This window comes from Coregonus clupeaformis, unplaced genomic scaffold (genome assembly GCF_020615455.1).
Source record: "Coregonus clupeaformis isolate EN_2021a unplaced genomic scaffold, ASM2061545v1 scaf0212, whole genome shotgun sequence".
NCBI lineage: Eukaryota > Metazoa > Chordata > Actinopteri > Salmoniformes > Salmonidae > Coregonus > Coregonus clupeaformis.
Genome location: NW_025533667.1, coordinates 467307 through 493791, shown reverse-complemented (window position 1 = coordinate 493791; position 26485 = coordinate 467307). Strand labels below are relative to the sequence as shown.

At 41.0% G+C, this 26485-nt stretch overlaps 1 protein-coding gene across 1 annotated transcript in view; it reads left to right on the top strand.

Moving 5' to 3' along the window:
* isy1 (ISY1 splicing factor homolog) overlaps positions 1 to 26055 on the top strand; it is a 70824-nt gene extending 44769 nt beyond the window's left edge. Inside the window, exons 8-10 of the mRNA XM_041873321.2 lie at positions 22991 to 23103; positions 23582 to 23674; positions 25511 to 26055. Of these exons, the coding sequence (XP_041729255.1) occupies positions 22991 to 23103; positions 23582 to 23674; positions 25511 to 25618 (314 nt within the window). The 3' untranslated portion in view covers positions 25619 to 26055. The remainder of the gene's footprint in view (positions 1 to 22990; positions 23104 to 23581; positions 23675 to 25510) is intronic.
* The last annotated feature ends 430 nt before the right edge of the window (positions 26056 to 26485 follow it).

Here is a 26485-nt window from a genome sequence, read left to right as displayed (position 1 = left end):
CTACAGTAGATTAATATCCTCCCTCTAGTAGACCCCCTCTATAGTAGATTAATATCACTCCCCCTCTACAGTAGATTAATATCCTCCCCCTCTACAGTAGATTAATATCCTCCCCCTCTATAGTAGATTAATATCCTCCCCCTCTATAGTAGATTAATATCCTTCCCTCTATAGTAGATTAATATCCTCCTCTACAGTAGATTAATATCCTCCTCTACAGTAGATTAATATCCTCCCTCTACAGTAGATTAATATCCCCCTCTATAGTAGATTAATATCCTCCCCCTCTATAGTAGATTAATATCCTCCCCCTCTATAGTAGATTAATATCCTCCCCCTCTATAGTAGATTAATATCCTCCCCCTCTATAGTAGATTAATATCCTCCTCGTCCCTCTATAGTAGATTAATATCCTCCCTCTACAGTAGATTAATATCCTCCCCCTCTACAGTAGATTAATATCCTCCCCCTCTATAGTAGATTAATATCCTCCCCCTCTTAGTAGATTAATATCCCTCTACAGTAGATAAATCCTCCTCTATAGTAGATTAATATCCTCCCCCTCTACAGTAGATTAATATCCTCCCCCTCTATAGTAGATTAATATCCTCCCCCTCTACAGTAGATTAATATCCTCCCTCTATAGTAGATTAATATCCTCCCTCTACAGTAGATTAATATCCTCCCCTCTACAGTAGATTAATATCCTCCCTCTATAGTAGATTAATATCCTCCTCTATAGTAGATTAATATCCTCCTCTATAGTAGATTAATATCCTCCCCTCTACAGTAGATTAATATCCTCCCCCTCTACAGTAGATTAATATCCTCCCTCTACAGTAGATTAATATCCTCCCCCTCTATAGTAGATTAATATCCTCCCTCTATAGTAGATTAATATCCTCCCTCTATAGTAGATTAATATCCTCCTCTCATCCTCTCTATAGTAGATTAATATCCTCCCTCTACAGTAGATTAATATCCTCCCCCTCTACAGTAGATTAATATCTCCCCTCTATAGTAGATTAATATCCTCCCCCTCTACAGTAGATTAATATCTCCCTTTACTCCTCTATAGTAGATTAATATCCTCCTCTACAGTAGATTAATATCCTCCCCTCTACAGTAGATTAATATCCTCCCCTCTACAGTAGATTAATATCCTCCCCCTCTACAGTAGATTAATATCCTCCCCTCTATAGTAGATTAATATCCTCCCTCCTCTCTATAGTAGATTAATATCCTCCCCCTCTATAGTAGATTAATATCCTCCTCTATAGTAGATTAATATCTCCCCCTCTACAGTAGATTAATATCCCCCCTCTATAGTAGATTAATATCTCCCCCTCTATAGTAGATTAATATCCTCCCCCTCTATAGTAGATTAATATCCTCCTCTATAGTAGATTAATATCCTCCTCTACAGTAGATTAATATCCTCCCTCTATAGTAGATTAATATCTCCCTCTACAGTAGATAATATCTCCCTCTACAGTAGATTAATATCCTCCCTCTATAGTAGATTAATATCCTCCCTCTACAGTAGATTAATATCCTCCCCTCTATAGTAGATTAATATCCTCCTCTATAGTAGATTAATATCCAATCCCCCCTCTACAGTAGATTAATAACCTCCCTCGTATAGTAGATTAATATCCCCCCTCTACAGTAGATTAATATCCTCCCTCTACAGTAGATTAATATCCTCCCTCTACAGTAGATTAATATCTCCTCTATAGTAGATTAATATCCTCCCCCTCTATAGTAGATTAATATCCTCCCCCTCTATAGTAGATTAATATCCTCCTCTATAGTAGATTAATATCCTCCCCTCTATAGTAGATTAATATCCTCCCCCTCTATAGTAGATTAATATCCTCCCCCCTCTACAGTAGATTAATATCCTCCCCTCTATAGTAGATTAATATCCTCCCCTCTACAGTAGATTAATATCCTCCCCCTCTACAGTAGATTAATATCCTCCCCTCTACAGTAGATTAATATCCTCCCTCTATAGTAGATTAATATCCTCCCCTCTATAGTAGATTAATATCCTCCCCTCTACAGTAGATTAATATCCTCCCCTCTACAGTAGATTAATATCCTCCCCTCTATAGTAGATTAATATCCCCTCTACAGTAGATTAATATCCTCTCTACAGTAGATTAATATCCTCCCCTCTATAGTAGATTAATATCCTCCCCCTCTATAGTAGATTAATATCCTCCCTCTAGCAGTAGATTAATATCCTCCCCCTCTATAGTAGATTAATATCCTCCCTCTATAGTAGATTAATATCCTCTCTTATAACACTCCTCTATAGTAGATTAATATCCTCCCCTCTATAGTAGATTAATATCCTCCCCCTCTATAGTAGATTAATATCCTCCCCTCTATAGTAGATTAATATCCTCCCCCTCTATAGTAGATTAATATCCTCCCCTCTACAGTAGATTAATATCCTCCCCCTCTACAGTAGATTAATATCCTCCTCTATAGTAGATTAATATCTCCTCTATAGTAGATTAATATCCTCCCCCTCTATAGTAGATTAATATCCTCCCTCTATAGTAGATTAATATCCTCCCCTCTACAGTAGATTAATATCCTCCTCTACAGTAGATTAATATCCTCCTCTATAGTAGATTAATATCCTCCCCCTCTACAGTAGATTAATATCCTCCCTCTATAGTAGATTAATATCCTCCCTCTATAGTAGATTAATATCCTCCTCTACAGTAGATTAATATCCTCCTCTATAGTAGATTAATATCCTCCCTCTATAGTAGATTAATATTCCTCCTCTACAGTAGATTAATATCTCCTCTATAGATTAATATCCCCTCTATAGTAGATTAATATCCTCCCTCTACAGTAGATTAATATCTCCTCTAATGTTCCTCTATAGTAGATTAATATCCTCCCCCTCTATAGTAGATTAATATCCTCCCTCTACAGTAGATTAATATCCTCCTCTATAGTAGATTAATATCCTCCCCTCTACAGTAGATTAATATCCTCCCTCTATAGTAGATTAATATCCTCCTCTATAGTAGATAAATATCCTCCTCTATAGTAGATTAATATCCTCCCCCTCTATAGTAGATTAATATCCTCCCCTCTACAGTAGATTAATATCCTCCCCTCTATAGTAGATTAATATCCTCCTCATAGTAGATCTCATCCCCCTCTATAGTAGATTAATATCCCCCCTCTATAGTAGATTAATATCCTCCCTCTACAGTAGATTAATATCCTCCCCTCTATAGTAGATTAATATCCTCCCTCTATAGTAGATTAATATCCTCCTCTACAGTAGATTAATATCCTCCCCTCTATAGTAGATTAATATCCTCCCCCTCTATAGTAGATTAATATCCTCCCCCTCTATAGTAGATTAATATCCTCCTCTACAGTAGATTAATATCCTCCCCCTCTACAGTAGATTAATATCCTCCCTCTACAGTAGATTAATATCCTCCCTCTACAGTAGATTAATATCCTCCCCTCTACAGTAGATTAATATCCTCCCCTCTATAGTAGATTAATATCCTCCCCTCTATAGTAGATTAATATCCTCCCTCTACAGTAGATTAATATCCTCCCCCTCTATAGTAGATTAATATCCTCCCCCTCTACAGTAGATTAATATCCTCCCCCTCTATAGTAGATTAATATCCTCCCCCTCTACAGTAGATTAATATCCTCCCCTCTATAGTAGATTAATATCCTCCCCTCTATAGTAGATTAATATCCTCCCCTCTACAGTAGATTAATATCCTCCCTCTATAGTAGATTAATATCCTCCTCTACAGTAGATTAATATCCTCCCCTCTATAGTAGATTAATATCCTCCCCTCTACAGTAGATTAATATCCTCCCCCTCTATAGTAGATTAATATCCTCCCCCTCTACAGTAGATTAATATCCTCCCCCTCTACAGTAGATTAATATCCTCCCCTCTATAGTAGATTAATATCCTCCCTCTATAGTAGATTAATATCCTCCCCTCTATAGTAGATTAATATCCTCCCCTCTACAGTAGATTAATATCCTCCCCTCTACAGTAGATTAATATCCTCCCCCTCTATAGTAGATTAATATCCTCCCCTCTATAGTAGATTAATATCCTCCTCTACAGTAGATTAATATCCTCCCTCTATAGTAGATTAATATCCTCCCCTCTATAGTAGATTAATATCCTCCTCTATAGTAGATTAATATCCTCCCCCTCTACAGTAGATTAATATCCTCCCCTCTACAGTAGATTAATATCCTCCCCCTCTACAGTAGATTAATATCCTCCCCTCTACAGTAGATTAATATCCTCCCCCTCTATAGTAGATTAATATCCTCCCCTCTATAGTAGATTAATATCCTCCCCCTCTATAGTAGATTAATATCCTCCCTACAGTAGATTATATCCTCCCTCTATAGTAGATTAATATCCTCCCCCTCTACAGTAGATTAATATCCTCCCTCTATAGTAGATTAATATCCTCCCCCTCTATAGTAGATTAATATCCCCCTCTATAGTAGATTAATATCCTCCCCCTCTATAGTAGATTAATATCCTCCCCTCTACAGTAGATTAATATCCTCCCCCCTCTACAGTAGATTAATATCCTCCCCTCTATAGTAGATTAATATCCTCCCTCTACAGTAGATTAATATCCTCCCCCTCTATAGTAGATTAATATCCTCCCCCTCTACAGTAGATTAATACCCTCCCCTCTACAGTAGATTAATATCCTCCCCCCCTCTATAGTAGATTAATATCCTCCCCCTCTATAGTAGATTAATATCCTCCCCCTCTACAGTAGATTAATATCCTCCCCTCTATAGTAGATTAATATCCTCCCCCTCTACAGTAGATTAATATCCTCCTCTATAGTAGATTAATATCCTCCCTCTATAGTAGATTAATATCCTCCCCCTCTACAGTAGATTAATATCTCCCCTCTATAGTAGATTAATATCCTCCCCTCTACAGTAGATTAATATCCTCCTCTACAGTAGATTAATATCCTCCCCTCTATAGTAGATTAATATCCTCCCCTCTATAGTAGATTAATATCCTCCCCCTCTATAGTAGATTAATATCCTCCCCCTCTACAGTAGATTAATATCCTCCCCCTCTATAGTAGATTAATATCCTCCCCCTCTACAGTAGATTAATATCCTCCCCCTCTATAGTAGATTAATATCCTCCCCCTCTATAGTAGATTAATATCCTCCCCCTCTATAGTAGATTAATATCCTCCCCCTCTACAGTAGATTAATATCCTCCCCCTCTATAGTAGATTAATATCCCTCCCTCTATAGTAGATTAATATCCTCCCCCTCTATAGTAGATTAATATCCTCCCCTCTACAGTAGATTAATATCCTCCCCCTCTACAGTAGATTAATATCCTCCCCCTCTATAGTAGATTAATATCCTCCCTCTATAGTAGATTAATATCTCCCCTCTACAGTAGATTAATATCCTCCCCTCTACAGTAGATTAATATCCTCCCCCTCTATAGTAGATTAATATCCTCCCCCTCTACAGTAGATTAATATCCTCCCCTCTATAGTAGATTAATATCCTCCCCCTCTATAGTAGATTAATATCCTCCCTCTACAGTAGATTAATATCCTCCCCCTCTACAGTAGATTAATATCCTCCTCTACAGTAGATTAATATCCTCCCTCTACAGTAGATTAATATCCTCCCCTCTACAGTAGATTAATATCCTCCCCCTCTATAGTAGATTAATATCCTCCCCCTCTATAGTAGATTAATATCCTCCCCCTCTACAGTAGATTAATATCCTCCCCTCTACAGTAGATTAATATCCTCCCCCTCTATAGTAGATTAATATCCTCCCCCTCTATAGTAGATTAATATCCTCCCCCTCTACAGTAGATTAATATCCTCCCCCTCTACAGTAGATTAATATCCTCCCTCTATAGTAGATTAATATCCTCCCCCTCTACAGTAGATTAATATCCTCCCCCTCTACAGTAGATTAATATCCTCCCCTCTATAGTAGATTAATATCCTCCCCCTCTATAGTAGATTAATATCCTCCCCCTCTACAGTAGATTAATATCCTCCCCTCTATAGTAGATTAATATCCTCCCCCTCTATAGTAGATTAATATCCTCCCCTCTACAGTAGATTAATATCCTCCCCCTCTACAGTAGATTAATATCCTCCCTCTACAGTAGATTAATATCCTCCCCCTCTACAGTAGATTAATATCCTCCCCCTCTACAGTAGATTAATATCCTCCCTCTATAGTAGATTAATATCCTCCCCCTCTATAGTAGATTAATATCCTCGTCCCCTCTATAGTAGATTAATATCCTCCCCCTCTACAGTAGATTAATATCCTCCCCTCTATAGTAGATTAATATCCTCCCCTCTATAGTAGATTAATATCCTCCCCCTCTACAGTAGATTAATATCCTCCCCCTCTATAGTAGATTAATATCCTCCCCCTCTACAGTAGATTAATATCCTCCCCCTCTACAGTAGATTAATATCCTCCCCCTCTATAGTAGATTAATATCCTCCCCCTCTATAGTAGATTAATATCTCCTCTACGTAGATTAATATCTTCCCCTCTACAGTAGATTAATATCCTCCCCTCTACAGTAGATTAATATCCTCCCCCTCTATAGTAGATTAATATCCTCCCCTCTACAGTAGATTAATATCTCTCCCCTCTATAGTAGATTAATATCTTCCCCCTCTATAGTAGATTAATATCCTCCCCTCTACAGTAGATTAATATCCTCCCTTGATTTGTTTCTCTATAGTAGATTAATATCCTCCCTCACCTATAGTAGATTAATATCCTCCCCTCTATAGTAGATTAATATCCTCCCCCTCTACAGTAGATTAATATCCTCCCCTCTATAGTAGATTAATATCCTCCCCTCTACAGTAGATTAATATCCTCCCTCTACAGTAGATTAATATCCTCCCCCTCTACAGTAGATTAATATCCTCCCCCTCTATAGTAGATTAATATCCTCCTCTATAGTAGATTAATATCCTCCCCCTCTATAGTAGATTAATATCCTCCCCTCTACAGTAGATTAATATCCTCCCCCTCTACAGTAGATTAATATCCTCCCCCTCTATAGTAGATTAATATCCTCCCCCTCTACAGTAGATTAATATCCTCCCCCTCTATAGTAGATTAATATCCTCCCCCTCTATAGTAGATTAATATCCTCCCCCTCTATAGTAGATTAATATCCTCCCCTCTATAGTAGATTAATATCCTCCCCTCTATAGTAGATTAATATCCTCCCCCTCTATAGTAGATTAATATCCTCCCCCTCTACAGTAGATTAATATCCTCCCCCTCTATAGTAGATTAATATCCTCCCCCTCTATAGTAGATTAATATCCTCCCCCTCTACAGTAGATTAATATCCTCCCCTCTATAGTAGATTAATATCCTCCCCCTCTACAGTAGATTAATATCCTCCCCCTCTATAGTAGATTAATATCCTCCCCCTCTATAGTAGATTAATATCCTCCCCCTCTACAGTAGATTAATATCCTCCCCCTCTACAGTAGATTAATATCCTCCCCTCTATAGTAGATTAATATCCTCCCCCTCTACAGTAGATTAATATCCTCCCCCTCTATAGTAGATTAATATCCTCCCCCTCTATAGTAGATTAATATCCTCCCCTCTACAGTAGATTAATATCCTCCCCTCTATAGTAGATTAATATCCTCCCCTCTATAGTAGATTAACATCTCCCCTCTACAGTAGATTAATATCACTCCCCCTCTATAGTAGATTAATATCCTCCCTCTACAGTAGATTAACATCCTCCTCTACAGTAGATTAATATCCTCCCCCTCTATAGTAGATTAATATCTCCCCCTCTACAGTAGATTAATATCCTCCCCTCTACAGTAGATTAATATCCTCCCCCTCTATAGTAGATTAATATCCTCCCCCTCTACAGTAGATTAATATCCTCCCCCTCTACAGTAGATTAATATCCTCCCCCTCTATAGTAGATTAATATCCTCCCCCTCTATAGTAGATTAATATCCTCCCTCTACAGTAGATTAATATCCTCCCCCTCTACAGTAGATTAATATCCTCCCTCTATAGTAGATTAATATCCTCCCTCTATAGTAGATTAATATCCTCCCCCTCTATAGTAGATTAATATCCTCCCCTCTACAGTAGATTAATATCCTCCCCTCTACAGTAGATTAATATCCTCCCCTCTATAGTAGATTAATATCCTCCTCTATAGTAGATTAATATCCTCCCCTCTATAGTAGATTAATATCCTCCCCTCTACAGTAGATTAATATCCTCCCCCTCTATAGTAGATTAATATCCTCCCCTCTACAGTAGATTAATATCCTCCCCCTCTACAGTAGATTAATACCTCCCTCTACCCTCTACAGTAGATTAATATCCTCCCCCTCTATAGTAGATTAATATCCTCCCCTCTACAGTAGATTAATATCCTCCCCTCTACAGTAGATTAATATCCTCCCCCTCTATAGTAGATTAATATCCTCCCCCTCTATAGTAGATTAATATCCTCCCCCTCTATAGTAGATTAATATCCTCCCCCTCTACAGTAGATTAATATCCTCCCTCTATAGTAGATTAATATCCTCCCCCCTCTACAGTAGATTAATATCCTCCCCCTCTATAGTAGATTAATATCCTCCCCCTCTATAGTAGATTAATATCCTCCCCCTCTACAGTAGATTAATATCCTCCCCTCTATAGTAGATTAATATCCTCCCCCTCTATAGTAGATTAATATCCTCCCCCTCTACAGTAGATTAATATCCTCCCTCTATAGTAGATTAATATCCTCCCCCCTCTATAGTAGATTAATATCCTCCCCCCTCTACAGTAGATTAATATCCTCCCCCTCTATAGTAGATTAATATCCTCCCTCTACAGTAGATTAATATCCTCCCCCTCTATAGTAGATTAATATCCCCCCTCTACAGTAGATTAATATCCTCCCCCTCTACAGTAGATTAATATCCTCCCTCTACAGTAGATTAATATCCTCCCCCCTCTATAGTAGATTAATATCCTCCCCCTCTATAGTAGATTAATATCATCCCCCTCTATAGTAGATTAATATCCTCCCTGCTGTGTTACACCCCTCTATAGTAGATTAATATCCTCCCCCTCTACAGTAGATTAATATCCTCCCCCTCTATAGTAGATTAATATCCTCCCCCTCTACAGTAGATTAATATCCTCCCCCTCTATAGTAGATTAATATCCTCCCCCTCTATAGTAGATTAATATCCTCCCCCTCTATAGTAGATTAATATCCTCCCCTCTACAGTAGATTAATATCCTCCCTCTACAGTAGATTAATATCCTCCCCCTCTACAGTAGATTAATATCCTCCCCTCTATAGTAGATTAATATCCTCCCCTCTATAGTAGATTAATATCCTCCCTCTATAGTAGATTAATATCCTCCCCTCTACAGTAGATTAATATCCTCCCCCTCTACAGTAGATTAATATCCTCCCCTCTATAGTAGATTAATATCCTCCCTCTATAGTAGATTAATATCCTCCCCCTCTATAGTAGATTAATATCCTCCCTCTATAGTAGATTAATATCCTCCCTCTACAGTAGATTAATATCCTCCCCCTCTACAGTAGATTAATATCCTCCCCCTCTATAGTAGATTAATATCCTCCCCTCTATAGTAGATTAATATCCTCCCCCTCTATAGTAGATTAATATCCTCCCCTCTATAGTAGATTAATATCCTCCCTCTACAGTAGATTAATATCACTCCCCCTCTATAGTAGATTAATATCCTCCTCTATAGTAGATTAATATCCTCCCCCTCTATAGTAGATTAATATCCTCCCCCTCTACAGTAGATTAATATCCTCCCTCTATAGTAGATTAATATCCTCCCCCTCTATAGTAGATTAATATCCTCCCTCTATAGTAGATTAATATCCTCCTCTATAGTAGATTAATATCCTCCCCTCTATAGTAGATTAATATCCTCCCCCTCTATAGTAGATTAATATCCTCCCCCTCTACAGTAGATTAATATCCTCCCCCTCTACAGTAGATTAATATCCTCCCCCTCTACAGTAGATTAATATCCTCCCTCTACAGTAGATTAATACCCTCCCCCTCTATAGTAGATTAATATCCTCCCCCTCTATAGTAGATTAATATCCTCCTCTATAGTAGATTAATATCCTCCCCTCTACAGTAGATTAATATCCTCCTCTACAGTAGATTAATATCCTCCCCCTCTACAGTAGATTAATATCCTCCCCTCTATAGTAGATTAATATCCTCCCCCTCTATAGTAGATTAATATCCTCCCCCTCTATAGTAGATTAATATCCTCCCCCTCTATAGTAGATTAATATCCTCCCTCTACAGTAGATTAATATCCTCCCCCTCTACAGTAGATTAATATCCTCCCCCTCTATAGTAGATTAATATCCTCCCCCTCTATAGTAGATTAATATCCTCCCCCTCTATAGTAGATTAATATCCTCCCCCTCTACAGTAGATTAATATCCTCCCCCTCTACAGTAGATTAATATCCTCCCCTCTACAGTAGATTAATATCCTCCCTCTATAGTAGATTAATATCCTCCCCCTCTATAGTAGATTAATATCCTCCCCCTCTATAGTAGATTAATATCCTCCCCCTCTACAGTAGATTAATATCCTCCCCCTCTACAGTAGATTAATATCCTCCCTCTACAGTAGATTAATATCCTCCCCCTCTACAGTAGATTAATATCCTCCCCCTCTATAGTAGATTAATATCCTCCCCCTCTATAGTAGATTAATATCCTCCCCCTCTACAGTAGATTAATATCCTCCCCTCTATAGTAGATTAATATCCTCCCTCTATAGTAGATTAATATCCTCCCCCTCTATAGTAGATTAATATCCTCCCCTCTATAGTAGATTAATATCCTCCCCTCTACAGTAGATTAATATCCTCCCCTCTACAGTAGATTAATATCCTCCCCCTCTACAGTAGATTAATATCCTCCCCCTCTACAGTAGATTAATATCCTCCCCCTCTATAGTAGATTAATATCCTCCCCCTCTATAGTAGATTAATATCCTCCCCCTCTATAGTAGATTAATATCCTCCCCCTCTATAGTAGATTAATATCCTCCCCCTCTACAGTAGATTAATATCCTCCTCTATAGTAGATTAATACCCTCCCCTCTATAGTAGATTAATATCCTCCCCCTCTATAGTAGATTAATATCCTCCCCTCTATAGTAGATTAATATCCTCCCCCTCTACAGTAGATTAATATCCTCCCCCTCTATAGTAGATTAATATCCTCCCCTCTATAGTAGATTAATATCCTCCCCTCTATAGTAGATTAATATCCTCCCCCTCTACAGTAGATTAATATCCTCCCCCTCTATAGTAGATTAATATCCTCCCCCCTCTATAGTAGATTAATATCCTCCCTCTATAGTAGATTAATATCCTCCCCCTCTATAGTAGATTAATATCCTCCCCCTCTATAGTAGATTAATATCCTCCCCCTCTACAGTAGATTAATATCCTCCCCCTCTACAGTAGATTAATATCCTCCCTCTACAGTAGATTAATACCCTCCCCCTCTATAGTAGATTAATATCCTCCCCCTCTACAGTAGATTAATATCCTCCCCCTCTATAGTAGATTAATATCCTCCCCCTCTATAGTAGATTAATATCCTCCCCCTCTACAGTAGATTAATATCCTCCCCTCTACAGTAGATTAATATCCTCCCCCTCTACAGTAGATTAATATCCTCCCCCTCTATAGTAGATTAATATCCTCCCCCTCTATAGTAGATTAATATCCTCCCCCTCTATAGTAGATTAATATCCTCCCCCTCTATAGTAGATTAATATCCTCCCCCTCTACAGTAGATTAATATCCTCCCCCTCTATAGTAGATTAATATCCTCCCTGCTGTGTTACACCCCTCTACAGTAGATTAATATCCTCCCCCTCTATAGTAGATTAATATCCTCCCCCTCTATAGTAGATTAATATCCTCCCCCTCTACAGTAGATTAATAACCTCCCCCTCTATAGTAGATTAATAACCTCCCCCTCTATAGTAGATTAATATCCTCCCCGCTACAGTAGATTAATATCCTCCCCCTCTACAGTAGATTAATATCCTCCCCTCTATAGTAGATTAATATCCTCCCTCTACAGTAGATTAATATCCTCCCCCTCTATAGTAGATTAATATCCTCCCCCTCTATAGTAGATTAATATCCTCCCCCTCTATAGTAGATTAATATCCTCCCCCTCTACAGTAGATTAATATCCTCCCCCTCTATAGTAGATTAATATCCTCCCCCTCTATAGTAGATTAATATCCTCCCCCTCTACAGTAGATTAATATCCTCCCCCTCTACAGTAGATTAATATCCTCCCCCTCTACAGTAGATTAATATCCTCCCCCTCTATAGTAGATTAATATCCTCCTCTATAGTAGATTAATATCCTCCCCTCTATAGTAGATTAATATCCTCCCTCTACAGAAGATTAATATCCTCCCCCTCTACAGTAGATTAATATCCTCCCCCTCTACAGTAGATTAATATCCTCCCCCTCTATAGTAGATTAATATCCTCCCTCTATAGTAGATTAATATCCTCCCCCTCTATAGTAGATTAATATCCTCCCCCTCTATAGTAGATTAATATCCTCCCCCCTCTACAGTAGATTAATATCCTCCCCCTCTACAGTAGATTAATATCCTCCCCCTCTATAGTAGATTAATATCCTCCCCCTCTATAGTAGATTAATATCCTCCCCTCTACAGTAGATTAATATCCTCCCCTCTATAGTAGATTAATATCCTCCCCCCTCTACAGTAGATTAATATCCTCCCTCTATAGTAGATTAATATCCTCCCCCTCTATAGTAGATTAATATCCTCCCCCTCTATAGTAGATTAATATCCCCCCTCTACAGTAGATTAATATCCTCCCCCTCTACAGTAGATTAATATCCTCCCCCCTCTACAGTAGATTAATATCCTCCCCTCTACAGTAGATTAATATCCTCCCCCTTTATAGTAGATTAATATCCTCCCCTCTATAGTAGATTAATATCCTCCCCCTCTATAGTAGATTAATATCCTCCCCTCTACAGTAGATTAATATCCTCCCCCTCTATAGTAGATTAATATCCTCCCCCTCTATAGTAGATTAATATCCTCCCCCTCTACAGTAGATTAATATCCTCCCCTCTACAGTAGATTAATATCCTCCCCCTCTATAGTAGATTAATATCCTCCCCCTCTATAGTAGATTAATATCCTCCTCTATAGTAGATTAATATCCTCCTCTATAGTAGATTAATATCCTCCCCCTCTATAGTAGATTAATATCCTCCCCTCTATAGTAGATTAAATCCTCCCCCTCTATAGTAGATTAATATCCTCCCTCTACAGTAGATTAATATCCTCCCCCTCTACAGTAGATTAATATCCTCCCCCTCTACAGTAGATTAATATCCTCCCCCTCTACAGTAGATTAATACCCTCTTCCCCCCCTCTATAGTAGATTAATATCCTCCCCCTCTATAGTAGATTAATATCCTCCCCTCTATAGTAGATTAATATCCTCCCCCTCTATAGTAGATTAATATCCTCCCCCTCTATAGTACATTAATATCCTCCCCCTCTACAGTAGATTAATATCCTCCCCTCTATAGTAGATTAATATCCTCCCCCTCTATAGTAGATTAATATCCTCCCTCTATAGTAGATTAATACTCCTCCCTCTATAGTAGATTAATATCCTCCCCCCTCTATAGTAGATTAATATCCTCCCCCTCTATAGTAGATTAATAACCTCCCCCTCTATAGTAGATTAATATCCTCCCCTCTATAGTAGATTAATATCCTCCCCCTCTATAGTAGATTAATATCCTCCCCTCTACAGTAGATTAATATCTCTCCCCTCTATAGTAGATTAATATCCTCCCCTCTACAGTAGATTAATATCCTCCTCTATAGTAGATTAATATCCTCCCCTCTATAGTAGATTAATATCCTCCCCCTCTACAGTAGATTAATAACCTCCCCCTCTATAGTAGATTAATAACCTCCCCCTCTATAGTAGATTAATATCCTCCCCCTGCTACAGTAGATTAATATCCTCCCCTCTACAGTAGATTAATATCACTCCTCTATAGTAGATTAATATCCTCCCCATCTACAGTAGATTAATATCCTCCCCCTCTATAGTAGATTAATATCCTCCCCCTCTATAGTAGATTAATATCCTCCCCCTCTATAGTAGATTAATATCCTCCCCCTCTACAGTAGATTAATATCCTCCCCCTCTATAGTAGATTAATATCCTCCCCCTCTACAGTAGATTAATATCCTCCTCTACAGTAGATTAATATCCTCCCCCTCTACAGTAGATTAATATCCTCCCCCTCTACAGTAGATTAATATCCTCCCCCTCTATAGTAGATTAATATCCTCCCCCTCTATAGTAGATTAATATCCTCCCCCTCTATAGTAGATTAATATCCTCCCCCTCTACAGAAATTAATATCCTCCCCCTCTACAGTAGATTAATATCCTCCCCCTCTACAGTAGATTAATATCCTCCCCCTCTATAGTAGATTAATATCCTCCCCCTCTATAGTAGATTAATATCCTCCCCCTCTATAGTAGATTAATATCCTCCCCCTCTATAGTAGATTAATATCCTCCCCCTCTACAGTAGATTAATATCCTCCCCCTCTACAGTAGATTAATATCCTCCCCCTCTATAGTAGATTAATATCCTCCCTCTATAGTAGATTAATATCCTCCCCTCTACAGTAGATTAATATCCTCCCCCTCTATAGTAGATTAATATCCTCTCCCCTCTACAGTAGATTAATATCCTCCCCCTCTATAGTAGATTAATATCCTCCCCCTCTATAGTAGATTAATATCCTCCCCCTCTATAGTAGATTAATATCCTCCCCCTCTACAGTAGATTAATATCCTCCCCCTCTACAGTAGATTAATATCCTCCCCCTCTACAGTAGATTAATATCCTCCCCCCTCTACAGTAGATTAATATCCTCCTCTATAGTAGATTAATATCCTCCTCTATAGTAGATTAATATCCTCCCCCTCTATAGTAGATTAATATCCTCCCCTCTACAGTAGATTAATATCCTCCCCTCTATAGTATATTAATATCCTCCCCCTCTATAGTAGATTAATATCCTCCCTCTATAGTAGATTAATATCCTCCCCCTCTATAGTAGATTAATATCCTCCCCTCTATAGTAGATTAATATCCTCCCCCTCTATAGTAGATTAATATCCTCCCCTCTATAGTAGATTAATATCCTCCCCCTCTATAGTAGATTAATATCCTCCCCCTCTATAGTAGATTAATATCCTCCCCCTCTATAGTAGATTAATATCTCCTCCCCCTCTACAGTAGATTAATATCCTCCCCTCTACAGTAGATTAATATCCTCCTCTACAGTAGATTAATATCCTCCCCTCTACAGTAGATTAATATCCTCCCCCTCTACAGTAGATTAATATCCTCCCCTCTATAGTAGATTAATATCCTCCCCCTCTATAGTAGATTAATATCCTCCCCCTCTACAGTAGATTAATATCTCTCCCCTCTATAGTACATTAATATCCTCCCCCTCTACAGTAGATTAATATCCCCCCTCTATAGTAGATTAATATCCTCCCCCTCTATAGTAGATTAATATCCTCCCCTCTATAGTAGATTAATAACCTCCCCCTCTATAGTAGATTAATATCCTCCCCCTCTATAGTAGATTAATATCCTCTCCCTCTATAGTAGATTAATAACCTCCCCCTCTATAGTAGATTAATATCCTCCCCCTCTACAGTAGATTAATATCCTCCCCCTCTATAGTAGATTAATATCCTCCCCCTCTATAGTAGATTAATATCCTCCTCTATAGTAGATTAATATCCTCCCCCTCTACAGTAGATTAATATCCTCCCCCTCTATAGTAGATTAATATCCTCCCCCTCTATAGTAGATTAATATCCTCCCCTCTATAGTAGATTAATATCCTCCCCCTCTATAGTAGATTAATATCCTCCCCCTCTACAGTAGATTAATATCCTCCCCTCTACAGTAGATTAATATCCTCCCCCTCTATAGTAGATTAATATCCTCCCCTCTATAGTAGATTAATATCCTCCCCCTCTATAGTAGATTAATATCCTCCCCCTCTATAGTAGATTAATATCCTCCCCCTCTACAGTAGATTAATATCCTCCCTCAACAGTAGATTAATACCCTCCCCTCTATAGTAGATTAATATCCTCCCCCTCTACAGTAGATTAATATCCTCCCCCTCTATAGTAGATTAATATCCTCCCCCTCTATAGTAGATTAATATCCTCCCCCTCTACAGTAGATTAATAACCTCCCCCTCTATAGTAGATTAATAACCTCCCCCTCTATAGTAGATTAATATCCTCCCCCGCTACAGTAGATTAATATCCTCCCCCTCTATAGTAGATTAATATCCTCCCCCGCTACAGTAGATTAATATCCTCCCCCTCTACAGTAGATTAATATCCTCCCCCTCTATAGTAGATTAATATCCTCCCCATCTACAGTAGATTAATATCCTCCCCCTCTATAGTAGATTAATATCCTCCCCCTCTACAGTAGATTAATATCCTCCCCCTCTACAGTAGATTAATATCCTCCCCCTCTACAGTAGATTAATATCCTCCCCTCTACAGTAGATTATATCCTCCCCCTCTATAGTAGATTAATATCCTCCCCCTCTATAGTAGATTAATATCCTCCCCCTCTATAGTAGATTAATATCCTCCCTCTATAGTAGATTAATATCCTCCCCCTCTACAGTAGATTAATATCCTCCCCTCTATAGTAGATTAATATCCTCCCCCTCTATAGTAGATTAATATCCTCCCCCTCTATAGTAGATTAATATCCTCCCCCTCTACAGTAGATTAATATCCTCCCCCTCTATAGTAGATTAATATCCTCCCCTCTATAGTAGATTAATATCCTCCCCCTCTATAGTAGATTAATATCCTCCCCCTCTATAGTAGATTAATATCCTCCCCCTCTATAGTAGATTAATATCCTCCCCCTCTATAGTAGATTAATATCCTCCCCCTCTATAGTAGATTAATATCCTCCCCCTCTACAGTAGATTAATATCCTCCCCCTCTACAGTAGATTAATATCCTCCCCCTCTACAGTAGATTAATATCCTCCCTCTACAGTAGATTAATACCCCTCCCCCTCTATAGTAGATTAATATCCTCCCCTCTATAGTAGATTAATATCCTCCCCCTCTATAGTAGATTAATATCCTCCCCCTCTACAGTAGATTAATATCCTCCCCCTCTATAGTAGATTAATATCCTCCCCCTCTACAGTAGATTAATATCCTCCCCCTCTATAGTAGATTAATATCCTCCCCTCTATAGTAGATTAATATCCTCCCCCTCTATAGTAGATTAATATCCTCCCCCTCTACAGTAGATTAATATCCTCCCTCAACAGTAGATTAATACCCTCCCCCTCTATAGTAGATTAATATCCTCCCCCTCTACAGTAGATTAATATCCTCCCCCTCTATAGTAGATTAATAACCTCCCCCTCTATAGTAGATTAATATCCTCCCCCTCTACAGTAGATTAATATCCTCCCCCTCTATAGTAGATTAATAACCTCCCCCTCTATAGTAGATTAATATCCTCCCCCTCTATAGTAGATTAATATCCTCCCCCTCTATAGTAGATTAATATCCTCCCCTCTACAGTAGATTAATATCCTCCCCCTCTACAGTAGATTAATATCCTCCCCCTCTATAGTAGATTAATATCCTCCCCCTCTATAGTAGATTAATATCCTCCCCTCTACAGTAGATTAATATCCTCCCCTCTATAGTAGATTAATATCCTCCCCCTCTACAGTAGATTAATATCCTCCCCCTCTATAGTAGATTAATATCCTCCCCCTCTATAGTAGATTAATATCCTCCCCCTCTATAGTAGATTAATATCCTCCCCCTCTATAGTAGATTAATATCCTCCCCCTCTACAGTAGATTAATATCCTCCCCCTCTATAGTAGATTAATATCCTCCCCTCTACAGTAGATTAATATCCTCCCCCTCTATAGTAGATTAATATCCTCCCCCTCTACAGTAGATTAATATCCTCCCCCTCTATAGTAGATTAATTTCCTCCCCCCTCTATAGTAGATTAATATCCTCCCCCTCTATAGTAGATTAATATCCTCCCCCTCTACAGTAGATTAATATCCTCCCCCTCTATAGTAGATTAATATCCTCCCCCTCTATAGTAGATTAATATCCTCCCCCTCTACAGTAGATTAATATCCTCCCCCTCTATAGTAGATTAATATCCTCCCCCTCTATAGTAGATTAATATCCTCCCCCTCTACAGTAGATTAATATCCTCCCCCTCTATAGTAGATTAATATCCTCCCCCTCTACAGTAGATTAATATCCTCCCCCTCTATAGTAGATTAATTTCCTCCCCCTCTATAGTAGATTAATATCCTCCCTGCTGTGTGTGTGTGTTACTAAGGCCATGGTGAGGAGTAGGGCAGGTCAGCAGATCAGTAGGTCAGCAGGTCAGTAGGTCAGCAGGTCAGCAGGTCAGCAGATCAGTAGGTCAGCAGATCAGTAGGTCAGCAGGTCAGCAGATCAGTAGGTCAGCAGGTCAGCAGATCAGTAGGTCAGCAGGTCAGTAGGTCAGTAGGTCAGCAGATCAGCAGGTCAGCAGGTCAGCAGGTCAGCAGGTCAGCAGATCAGCAGGTCAGCAGATCAGTAGGTCAGCAGGTCAGCAGATCAGCAGGTCAGCAGATCAGTAGGTCAGCAGGTCAGCAGGTCAGTAGGTCAGCAGGTCAGCAGGTCAGTCAGGAATCCTCCTGTACCTCTGGAGCAGGAGTACGAGAAACAAGGTTCACACCCCTCTACAGTAGATTAATATCCTTCCTGCTGTGTGTGTGTGTTACTAAGGCCATGGTGAGGAGTAGGGCAGGTCAGCAGGTCAGCAGGTCAGCAGATCAGTAGGTCAGCAGATCAGTAGGTCAGCAGATCAGTAGGTCAGCAGATCAGTAGGTCAGCAGGTCAGCAGGTCAGCAGATCAGTAGGTCAGCAGATCAGTAGGTCAGCAGGTCAGCAGGTCAGCAGATCAGTAGGTCAGCAGATCAGTAGGTCAGCAGGTCAGCAGGTCAGTCAGGAATCCTCCTGTGTCTCTGGAAAGGGAACGTGTCAGCACAATAATTTAGTTAACGTGACTCCAGGTTGTAACATTAGGCTGTCCCTCTGCTGTCCCTCTGCTGTCCCTCTGCTGTCCCTCTGCTGTCCCTCTGCTGTCCCTCTGCTGTCCCTCTGCTGTCCCTCTGCTGTCCCTCTGCTGTCCCATCTGCTGTCTCTCTGCTGTCCCTCTGCTGTCCCACTGCTGTCCCTCTGCTGTCCCTCTGCTGTCCCTCTGCTGTCCCTCTGCTGTCCCTCTGCTGTCCCTCTGCTGTCCCTCTGCTGTCCCTCTGCTGTCCCTCTGCTGTCCCTCTGCTGTCCCAGGTTGTAACATTAGGCTGTCCCTCTGCTGTCCCAGGTTGTAACATTAGGCTGTCTCTCTGCTGTCCCTCTGCTGTCCCTCTGCTGTCCCTCTGCTGTCCCTCTGCTGTCTCTCTGCTGTCTCTCTGCTGTCCCTCTGCTGTCCCAGGTTGTAACATTAGGCTGTCTCTCTGCTGTCCCAGGTTGTAACATTAGGCTGTCTCTCTGCTGTCCCAGGTTGTAACATTAGGCTGTCCCTCTGCTGTCCCAGGTTGTAACATTAGGCTGTCTCTCTGCTGTCCCAGGTTGTAACATTAGGCTGTCTCTCTGCTGTCCCAGGTTGTAACATTAGGCTGTCCCTCTGCTGTCCCAGGTTGTAACATTAGGCTGTCTCTCTGCTGTCCCAGGTTGTAACATTAGGCTGTCTCTCTGCTGTCCCTCTGCTGTCCCTCTGCTGTCCCTCTGCTGTCCCTCTGCTGTCCCTCTGCTGTCTCTCTGCTGTCCCTCTGCTGTCCCTCTGCTGTCCCTCTGCTGTCCCTCTGCTGTCCCTCTGCTGTCTCTCTGCTGTCTCTCTGCTGTCCCTCTGCTGTCTCTCTGCTGTCTCTCTGCTGTCCCTCTGCTGTCCCTCTGCTGTCCCAGGTTGTAACATTAGGCTGTCCCTCTGCTGTCCCTCTGCTGTCCCTCTGCTGTCCCTCTGCTGTCCCTCTGCTGTCCCTCTGCTGTCCCACTGCTGTCCCTCTGCTGTCTCTCTGCTGTCCCTCTGCTGTCCCTCTGCTGTCCCTCTGCTGTCCCTCTGCTGTCCCTCTGCTGTCTCTCTGCTGTCTCTCTGCTGTCCCTCTGCTGTCCCTCTGCTGTCCCTCTGCTGTCTCTCTGCTGTCCCTCTGCTGTCCCTCTGCTGTCTCTCTGCTGTCCCTCTGCTGTCCCTCTGCTGTCCCTCTGCTGTCCCTCTGCTGTCCCTCTGCTGTCTCTCTGCTGTCCCTCTGCTGTCCCTCTGCTGTCTCTCTGCTGTCCCTCTGCTGTCCCTCTGCTGTCCCTCTGCTGTCCCTCTGCTGTCCCTCTGCTGTCCCTCTGCTGTCCCGGTCTGTCCCTCTGCTGTCCCTCTGCTGTCCCTCTGCTGTCCCTCTGCTGTCCCGGTCTGTCCCTCTGCTGTCCCTCTGCTGTCCCTCTGCTGTCTCTCTGCTGTCCCTCTGCTGTCCCTCTGCTGTCCCTCTGCTGTCCCTCTGCTGTCCCTCTGCTGTCCCTCTGCTGTCCCTCTGCTGTCCCTCTGCTGTCCCTCTGCTGTCCCTCTGCTGTCCCTCTGCTGTCCCTCTGCTGTCTCTCTGCTGTCCCTCTGCTGTCCCGGTCTGTCTTTGTGTAGGTGCTGTATCCTGCTGTGGTCTTGTGACCTGATAGTAATGGGTGATGTGATGCTGCTCAGAGATCATGTGTTCCCTATTAGAGTTAATATCTAATATTATATTCCTCTACTTGGAGCACAGGACCACTGATACCTCTCATAGGAGACCTCTTTACTCAACACCACAGGACCACTGATACCTCTCATAGGAGACCTCTTTACTCAACACCACAGGACCACTGATACCTCTCATAGGAGACCTCTTTACTCAACACCACAGGACCACTGATACCTCTCATAGGAGACCTCTTTACTCAACACCACAGGACCACTGATACCTCTCATATTACATCCTCTTTACTCAACACCACAGGACCACTGATACCTCTCATAGGAGACCTCTTTTCTCAACACCACAGGACCACTGATACCTCTCATAGGAGACCTCTTTACTCAACACCACAGGACCACTGATACCTCTCATAGGAGACCTCTTTACTCAACACCACAGGACCACTGATACCTCTCATAGGAGACCTCTTTACTCAACACCACAGGACCACTGATACCTCTCATAGGGAGACCTCTTTACTCAACACCACAGGACCACTGATACCTCTCATAGGAGACCTCTTTACTCAACACCACAGGACCACTGATACCTCTCATAGGAGACCTCTTTACTCAACACCACAGGACCACTGATACCTCTCATAGGAGACCTCTTTACTCAACACCACAGGACCACTGATACCTCTCATAGGATACCTCTTTACAAATCCTCTGGATGAAAGGTTTTTCCTGTGGTCGAAGGTAGTTGGAGGGTACTGACATGACACCTAAAAATCTACACTGAGTGTACAACACATTAGGATCCCTGTGGAACGATATCTTGTAGAGTCCATTCCTGTTCTGAGGGCAAACGGGAGTGAGTCCATTCCTGTTCTGAGGGCAAACGGGAGTGAGTCCATTCCTGTTCTGAGGGCAAACGGGAGTGAGTCCATTCCTGTTCTGAGGGAAAACGGGAATGAGTCCATTCCCTAACGAACTGAGGCTGTTCTGAGGGAAAACGGGAATGAGTCCATTCCCTAACGAACTGAGGCTGTTCTGAGGGAAAACGGGAATGAGTCCATTCCCTAACGAACTGAGGCTGTTCTGAGGGAAAACGGAAGTGCAACTCAATATTAGGAAGGTGTTCTTAATGTTTTGTATACTCAGTGTAGTCTTTTCATAACTGTCACTGGTTTGACCATTACAGCAGCATCAGCCCAGTTCTCTATCAGACAGTCTCTCATTAACTCTCCATGTCTCCTGCATTCTGTTGCATCATGATGTTGCATATTCTGGCACAAAGCAGTATTGTTGGTGTAATGGTATCTCTCTCCTGAATTTGTGCCTTACCCCAATACAACCAATACACAATACTTAACCCAATACACAATACTTAACCCAATACACAATACTTAACCCAATACAACCTATACACAATAATTAACCCAATACACAATACTTAACCCAATACAACCCAATACACCCAAATACACAATACTTAACCCAATACAACCAATACATAATACTTAACCCAATACAACCCAAAACACAATACTTAACCCAATACAACCAATACACAATACTTAACCAAATATAACCAATACACAATACTTAACCCAATACACAATACATAACCAAATACACAATAATACAACAAAATACACAATACCTAACCCAATACACAACGATTAACCCAATACACAACAGTTAACTCAATACACAATAATTAACCCGATACACAATACTTTACCCAATACAACCCAATACACAATAATTAACCCGATACACAATACTTAACCCAATACAACCCAATACACAATAATTAACCCAATACAACCCAATACACAATACTTAACCCAATACACAATACTTAACCCAATACTTAACCCAATACACAATACTTAACCCAATACAACCCAATACACAATACTTAACCCAATACACATGGTCACCTCAAGTAACTTGTGTGTGTGTTGTCTCAGTGATATTGGAAGCAGTGGAGAAATGGAAAGCAGAGAGAGAAGCGCGTCTGGAAGGAGGAAGAGAGGAGGTGGAGGAAGAGGAGGAACACATGTATGCTATAAAGGAGGATGAGGTGAATATCAGTCAAAACGTATTCCCATGTCTGGCATAACATTTTCATCTGTTAGATGATAACCTGTAACTTTATGCTCTCTGTGTCTCGGCCTTTAGATGATAACCTGTAACTTTGTGCTCTCTGTGTCTCAGCCTTTAGATGATAACCTGTAACTTTGTGCTCTCTGTGTCTCAGCCTTTAGATGATAACCTGTAACTTTGTGCTCTCTGTGTCTCAGCCTTTAGATGATAACCTGTAACTTTGTGCTCTCTGTGTCTCAGCCTTTAGATGATAACCTGTAACTTTGTGCTCTCTGTGTCTCAGCCTTTAGATGATAACCTGTAACTTTGTGCTCTCTGTGTCTCAGCCTTTAGATGATAACCTGTAACTTTGTGCTCTCTGTGTCTCAGCCTTTAGATGATAACCTGTAACTTTGTGCTCTCTGTGTCTCAGCCTTTAGATGATAACCTGTAACTTTGTGCTCTCTGTGTCTCAGCATTCAGATGACGAGTCTAGAGAACAGATGGAAGGAGAGGACGGAACTCTCACATCTTTTATCGCTCACGTCCCTGTGCCGTCTCAGAAAGAGGTACCTACAGTCAGAGGGACACACCACACACACACACACACACACACACACCACACACACACACACACACACACACACACACACACACACACACACACACACACACACACACACACACACACACACACACACACACACACACACACACACACACACACACACACACACACACACACACACACACACACACACACACACACACACTACACACACACACACACACACACACACACACACACACACACACACACACACACACACACCACACACCACACACCACACACACACACACACACACACACACACACACACACACCACACACACACACCACACACCACACACACACACACACACCACACACACCACACACACCACACACACCACACACACCACACACACACACCACACACACACACATATCTCTAGACTGTGTAGAAAATCATGTTCAGTATATTAATGCTAATCTATTAGTACGTAAATCTGTGTGTTTCCAGATTGGGAAGGGTTAAGGCTAGTTTAATGCTAATCTATTAGATTGGGAAGGGTTAGGGCTAGTTTAATGCTAATCTATTAGATTGGGAAGGGTTAGGGCTAGTTTAATGCTAATCTATTAGATTGGGAAGGGTTAGGGCTACTTGAATGCTAATCTATTAGATTGGGAAGGGTTAGGGCTACTTGAATGCTAATCTATTAGGTTGGGAAGGGTTAGGGCTAGTTTAATGCTAATCTATTAGATTGGGAAGGGTTAGGGCTAGTTTAATGATAATCTATTAGATTGGGAAGGGTTAGGGCTAGTTTAATGATAATCTATTAGATTGGGAAGGGTTAGGGCTAGTTTAATGCTAATCTATTAGATTGGGAAGGGTTAGGGCTAGTTTAATGCTAATCTATTAGATTGGGAAGGGTTAGGGCTAGTTTAATTATAATCTATTAGATTGGGAAGGGTTAAGGCTAGTTTAATGCTAATCTATTAGATTGGGAAGGGTTAGGGCTAGTTTAATGCTAATCTATTAGATTGGGAAGGGTTAGGGCTAGTTTAATGCTAATCTATTAGATTGGGAAGGGTTAGGGCTACTTGAATGCTAATCTATTAGATTGGGAAGGGTTAGGGCTACTTGAATGCTAATCTATTAGGTTGGGAAGGGTTAGGGCTAGTTTAATGCTAATCTATTAGATTGGGAAGGGTTAGGGCTAGTTTAATGATAATCTATTAGATTGGGAAGGGTTAGGGCTAGTTTAATGATAATCTATTAGATTGGGAAGGGTTAGGGCTAGTTTAATGCTAATCTATTAGGTTGGGAAGGGTTAGGGCTAGTTTAATGCTAATCTATTAGGTTGGGAAGGGTTAGGGCTAGTTTAACGCTAATCTATTAGATTGGGAAGGGTTAGGGCTAGTTTAATGCTAATCTCTTTGAGTAGGGTTAAGTTAAAGACATGCTCTGGAACTTTGTCGACTACTAAGTATTTTTTAAACCTTGCGCTTTGGGCTGGATGTGTCAGTGTGAAGTTCATACATTCATAATCTATGAGCAGAATTACTGTTTTACCTCAATTAGCAATGAAATCCCGAGTTTGAAAGCAACTGTTTTTTGGAAGTTGTGCTGCAACATTTTCCCCTACGTGGGCCAGCCCCCTGGCATTTCGAGTTCTAGCCAATGAGCTTCAGCCCGTCGCCATTTGAATGACAGCTAGCAAGAGGCACATCATGCACACACAGCAGAGCAATGACATATGCAGTTTTCTGGGACGTGAACGCTACTTTCGAACTACTGGCTAAGAAGTATACAAAAAAGTACAGGAGAATCTCTTGAATAATATCTTTAATGTGTTTCCAGATTGAGGAGGCATTGGTGAGAAGGAAGAAGATGGAGCTCCTTCAGAAGTACGCCAGTGAGACCCTGATGGCCCAAAGTGAAGAAGCCAAGACACTACTGGGTCTGTAGTGGAGATCTATCTCTATAGATCTAGGACTGAATGGGCTGTAGTGGAGATCTATCTCTATAGATCTAGGGCTGAATGGGCTGTAGTGGAGAGAGGGAGGGGAGATCTATCTCTATAGATCTAGGGCTGAATGAGTGTATTAATGTTGTGATGAGGTGTCATGGCCTGCTTTTCCCAGACTATAAATATCGAACTCCTTCCTATTCTTAGTGCTATACTAATCAGAGAGTTGGCTGTAGCAGGAACAGGCCTGGGACCAGGTTAGTCATGTGAAGGGGATAAATGTCTTGGTCTGTTGGATGTGTTGGTCCACATCGTGTTACATCATCATGTACATGCCATTATTGTAAATAAATAACTTCTTTTTTTTACAATTTTACATTTTCCCAAGTAAACTTTCTCTATTTTAATCTGAATAAATATTGTCCATCATTCCGTTCCACCACTGGTAGTGTTGATTCTAGCGTTCCCATTTAATGACCAGTCCACCACTGGTAGTGTTGATTCTAGCGTTCCCATTTAATGACCAGTTCACCACTGGTAGTGTTGATTCTAGCGTTCCCATTTAATGACCAGTTCACCACTGGTAGTGTTGATTCTAGCGTTCCCATTTAATGACCAGTTCACCACTGGTAGTGTTGATTCTAGCGTTCCCATTTAATGACCAGTTCACCACTGGTAGTGTTGATTCTAGCGTTCCCATTTAATGACCAGTTCAATGTTTCCGCTTTAGACCCACATGCCTCCCATCACCCTGTACTGACCTGTGTGTGTGATGACCAGTAGATTGGAGGAAGGCTGGTTCATATAATAGTAGGACCATAGGGACGACTGTCTCGCTCCCCATAGTAGGACCATAGGGACGACTG